The sequence below is a fragment of the Oreochromis niloticus genome, unplaced genomic scaffold (assembly GCF_001858045.2).
Source record: "Oreochromis niloticus isolate F11D_XX unplaced genomic scaffold, O_niloticus_UMD_NMBU tig00006726_pilon, whole genome shotgun sequence".
Taxonomy (NCBI): domain Eukaryota; kingdom Metazoa; phylum Chordata; class Actinopteri; order Cichliformes; family Cichlidae; genus Oreochromis; species Oreochromis niloticus.
In genome coordinates this window covers 1-5,275 of record NW_020328140.1, presented here as the reverse complement: position 1 = coordinate 5,275, position 5,275 = coordinate 1, and the positions used below count along the sequence as shown (strand labels likewise).

The 5,275-nt window shown below is 40.6% G+C and overlaps 1 protein-coding gene across 1 annotated transcript; it reads left to right on the top strand.

Moving 5' to 3' along the window:
• Positions 1-347: 347 nt before the first annotated feature.
• Positions 348-966, top strand: LOC109198272 (zinc finger BED domain-containing protein 1-like; the record flags this gene model as incomplete). Its single annotated transcript, XM_019353816.2, has 2 exons — positions 348-815; positions 905-966. Coding segments are annotated over exons 1-2 (530 nt in total), but the record flags the coding sequence as incomplete, so codon positions are not given.
• Between the last annotated feature and the right edge of the window lie 4,309 nt (positions 967-5,275).

Sequence of the window (5,275 nt, the reverse complement as noted above, 5' to 3'; positions counted from 1 at the left end):
TATGGTCTTATGTTCTTGTATGTCATGATGTATGTAACAATAGCTTTGGCAACACTGTTCCCATAGTCATGCTAATAAAGCAACTTTGAATTTGAGAGAGAGAGAGAAATGGTAAAACCTTGCATCATAACTGCAATTGTATGTCTAACACTAATTTTACTTTTTACTTTATTTTTTTTCCCTCCAGAAAATGCAATCAAAGATGGTAGAGTATCAAGAGCAATTGGGCTGTGCAAGAAGTTGGTGGGACACTTCTCGCACAGTTGGAAGAAAAAGGCAGCACTCACTGAGGCACAGAAGGAGCTTAAGCTTCCTGAACACTCTCTCATTACTGAGTGCCCTACAAGATGGGGTTCAAAGAGAAAATGATTGCCAGAGTGCTGGAACAGATGAAAGCCATATCGCAGGTATTGACAGGTGACCGACATGCACGCTCCCTCATCCCAACCTGGCAGGATGCTGAAGTGTTGGAGTCCATTCATAAGGCACTGCATCCTCTCTCCGAATTTACTGATGCTCTTTCTGGAGAAGAGTATGTGAGCATCTCCTACCTCAAGCCAGTTCTCCATCTTCTGGCAACATCAGTCTTGGCTGAAGATGCTGAGGACACTGATCTGACTAGATCAATTAAAACCAAGGTCCTGGCATACCTCAACGACAAGTATAGTGACCTCAACACCCAGGAGCTTTTGGATGTTGCGTCGTTCATGGACCCTAGGTTCAAAACGCAATACATCAGCGCAGACAACCTTCCTGCCATTAAGGCCCGACTGAAGACAGAAATGGTGGAATCGGCTAGACGTACACATAATCAGGTAAATCCTTGAAAATTATATTTCCACAAACACATAATATTTATATATAAGCTAACTGCAAAACTAATGTCTCTCTTCCCATCTGGCAGGAGAAGAGGTCTCGCACTGAAACTGCTCAAATTCTCCAAGTGCACAGGCCTCTGGGGGAAAGGCAAAGAAGACTCTTGGTAGTCTTTTTAAAACCAGTGCGGCCTCTTCAGCTTTGCCTCTGCCACTTGAAGATGTCGTGGAGGCAGAGTTGAATAGTTACCTGTTGACCCCTGTCATTGACGGAGAGGATGATCCCTTAGCCTGGTGGAAGGTGCACAACATTCACTTTCCACGACTGTGCAAGATGGCCCGCAAATATCTGTGTGTGCCAGCCACAAGTGCCCCTCAGAGCGTCTGTTCAGCACTGGAGGGAATATAGTGACCTGCACTCGCTCATCCTTAAAGCCAGCAAAAGTAGATATGCTGGTCTTCCTAGCAAAAAACCTGTGAGCTAGGATGATTATGGCTAGCTGAGCCATACTCATTGTGCACTTTAGTTTGTGCTGTGTTGCTGTTACTTACTGCAGATAATCAAGATGTTCAGCCAATTTTAATTTAAAGGCGTGTTTGTGTGTGTGTTTATACAATTGCTATTATGTTTGCACTTTATGTGTAATGTTACTGACTGCAGAGATCAGTAAGATGTGTGTATTTTTTATTTATTAGTTTTATTTATTTAATATTATTTTTTAATTTAATGACTGTCTAGTAGTTCACAGATGTCGAAAACTGAGTGTGGTAAAGCCACTGATTTTTTTATGTATATTTCTGCAATCTGCACATTGTACTGACTTTCATTTTAATGTTTACACCAGGGTTCCTTGTCAGCACTTTATGCTCAGATGTTTGTAAGCTAAAAATAAACTATTGTGTATGTTCAAATATACTGTTGTGATTGAAGAAGTTAAATAAAATGTCAGTCATCAATTCATGCATCACCTCATGTCATCATAACAGAGGTCTGTCTTCCAAGAAAGAACAGTTTAAAATTAATGTAATATAGTATTGGCCATACTATATGATGTATTGCTTGTCTTTGTTTAATAATACAGAAGACAAAGACCTTAAAAAATAATCGCATATCGCATCGCAATCGCAATATTGGGGCAAAAAATCGCAATTAGATTATTTTCCATAATCGTTCAGCCCTAGTTTTAAGGCTGTAAAACGTAAAACCCATCACTGCACACTTTATACACTTTTCCCAGACAGGAATCCGTGAAACAGCGAGGCTGCAAAAGGTGAACCGCGTTATAGCGAGGGACCACTGTAATTGTGAAGATAAGTCACAACATACCCTTCGTAAATACTAATATATAGAGACCCTTACCAGCAATCATTCATGTATTTTTTATATCCTGTGGCTTTTTTCCACGGTTTGTTGACATGCTGTGTAGATGTGTACTGATATCGACATAACGGGGAAACATCTGACTTTGACTATTGTTCACCTGTAGTTTGAATGCTGGACATTTGCCTGTTTAAATCATAAGAACTGTCACTATACAGAGATGTGCTTCTGAGTGTGGACGATGTGTCTTCTGCATGCAGTAATGCAGTTCTGCTTGTGCTGAGTGATGTAAACAAACAATCGATCTACGCTCTTCAAACATCAAAATTGATCATTTGATTTTTTTATGACACAGCAATTGGTGAGTGTTCCCACCCTCTGCTCTTTGTAACTAAACGTAATCTTTCCGTTTTCGTATTTTGGACATGATTTTTGAGCCCACCTTTGCAGTAGCAATTGACTGCAAAATAAAGCTACCGTAAATGTACAACCCTACATCCGGTCTTAAAACAGGAATTATCATTTTCTCATGCACAGGGTCTATTGCTGCTCATTACTTTGGCTCCTCGCGAATTTTGTGTCTTCTGATTCTGGCCAGGGTCTTATTACAAGCCCAAGTAGTTATTGTGCTGTAATTCACTTTTACGTCTCTAAAGTTGGTTACATATGGCATACAAGAGTTAATGGTGGTACTGACGGCAAGATCATCATCCATACAAACCCCACACAAACTGTCTCACTGGCACATGAAAATTAAAATCTGGTAACACCAGGAGCATTAGAGAAGGTAAACAATCTACCATTGTAAGATTCTTTTTTTCTTCTTTCTTTTACATAACTGGGGGGAGGTGCCACCCCATCATGAGGGCATTTATTAATCGTTTCAAGCCATCTTGGATGGAATTCCCCGACACTCTCTTGCCATGTGTCCACTGGCTCCACACTTACTACAGATGGGTCGCCCTTGTTCATTCCACTTATGCCGTGGCCGTTCCACCGGCCGTGAAATTTGTTTTGTCGCTGGGGGTGGCTCAGACACTTCAGCACATCTCCTATACTGAGAGGAACTAACGACTTCTCCGTCGTTTTGTACATAACTGTTTTTGGGCCAAATAAAATGTAAGTAGGGATTAAAACAGCAGAATTAATGATTACCGGTGCTAGAAATGCTAGCACTTGATGCAGTGTTTTGATTCTGTTGCCACTCGTACCCACAATGCAATGCGCAAAAGTCAAGTGGTCTGTCAATCTCTATAGTGTGTGAGGCTGTGTAAGTAAAGGGTGGCTTGCCTTACTCGCCCACGTGTGACAAACCATCTGTTGGTGGTTGTGGATTGACACCTTAGCATTGTGAAAGTGGGGAAACATGCTTCTGGCTGGCCATAAGATTTCTGCTTTCAACTTAGAATCTCAGTTCTAAATGAAATTCAAAATGTTTTTTGTTAGTATGGCTAATGTATACTTTGACTAATAAGGCAAACATACACACACAAGAACAACAACACAGAGAAGAAGAAGAGGGGGTAGTTTACTACACCCCATAAAACGCGATCATTAATCTTCCAACTGTATCTTTCTGTTCTGACTTTTGAGTCCTTGTTTGTTTATTGAGCCAGACTTTGGGAATCACACTGTTGTGAGAAAAGGGTAAGGTGTGAGAGACTAAATCATTACACACAAAACTCACAAATCTAAAGAGTGTGTGAGACTGTTAGCTGTGTTGTGCCAGCAATAAACTTATCTACAATGTGTTAGTAAAGAGCAGTGTTGGGTAAGTTACTTTAAATTAGTAACTTAGTTACATTACTAGTTACTTGTATCAAAAGTAACTCCGCCCCAGCTTCCACTCCAGTCAGTTCACTGCCTGCTGTTCAGCTTCCACTCCAGTCAGTTAATTCACCTGCTCTCCAGTCTGCTCCTGTCCAGTCAGTCCACTCTTGCTGCAGCATTTTGGATTAACTGAAGGCTTTCAGTGAGTTTTAGGACTTCCTGATAATAGTGAATTACAGTAGTCCAGCCTGGAAGTAATAAATGCATGAACTAGTTTTTTAGCATCACTCCGAGACAGGATATTTCTAATTTTAGAGATGTTGCGCAAGTGGAAGAAAGCAGTCTTACATATTTGTTTAATATGTGCGTTGAAGGACATGTCCTGGTCAAAAATGACTCCAAGGTTCCTCACAGCGTTACTGGAGGCCAAGGTAATGCCATCCAGAGTAAGAATCTGGTTAGATACCATATTTCTAAGATTTTCAGGTCGAGTACAATAACCTCAGTTTTATCTGAATTAAGAAGCAGAAAGTTAGCGGCCATCCAGGTCTTTATGTCTTAAGACATTCCTGTAGTTTAACTAATTGGTGTGTGTTACCTGGCTTCATGGACAGATAGAGCTGAGTGTCATCTGCATAGCAGTGAAAATGTATGCTATGTCTTCTAATGATGCTGCCTAGGGAAGCATGTATAATGTAAACAGCATTTGTCCTAGCACCGAACCTGTGGAACTGCATAATTGACCTTAGTGTGTGAAGAGGACTCTCCATTTACATGAACAAATTGGAGTCTATTAGATAGATATGATACAAACCACTGCAGCGCAGTACCTGTAATACCTACAGCATGTTCTAATTGCTCTAATAGGATATTATGGTCAACAGTATCGAACGCAGCACTGAGGTCTAGCAGGAGAAGCACAGAGATGAGTCCACTGTCAGAGGCCATAAGAAGATCATTTGTAACCTTCACTAAAGCTGTTTCTGTGCTGTGATGAGCTCTGAAACCTGACTGAAACTCTTCAAATAAGCCATTCCTCTGCAGATGATCTGTTAGCTGTTTGACAACTACTCTTTCAAGGATGTTTGATATGAAAGGAAGGTTGGAGATTGGCCTATAATTAGCTAAGACAGCTGGGTCTAGGGATGGCTTTTTGAGTAAAGGTTTAGCTACAGCCACCTTGAAGGCCTGTGGTACATAGCCGATTATTAGAGATGAGTTGATCATATTTAAGATTGAAGAATTAATTAATGCAGGACTGCTTGGAGCAGTTTTGTAGGAATGGGGTCTAAAAGACACGTTGATGGTTTGAGGAAGTAATTATTGAAGTTAACTCAGAAAGATCAATTGGAGAAAAAGAGTCTAAATG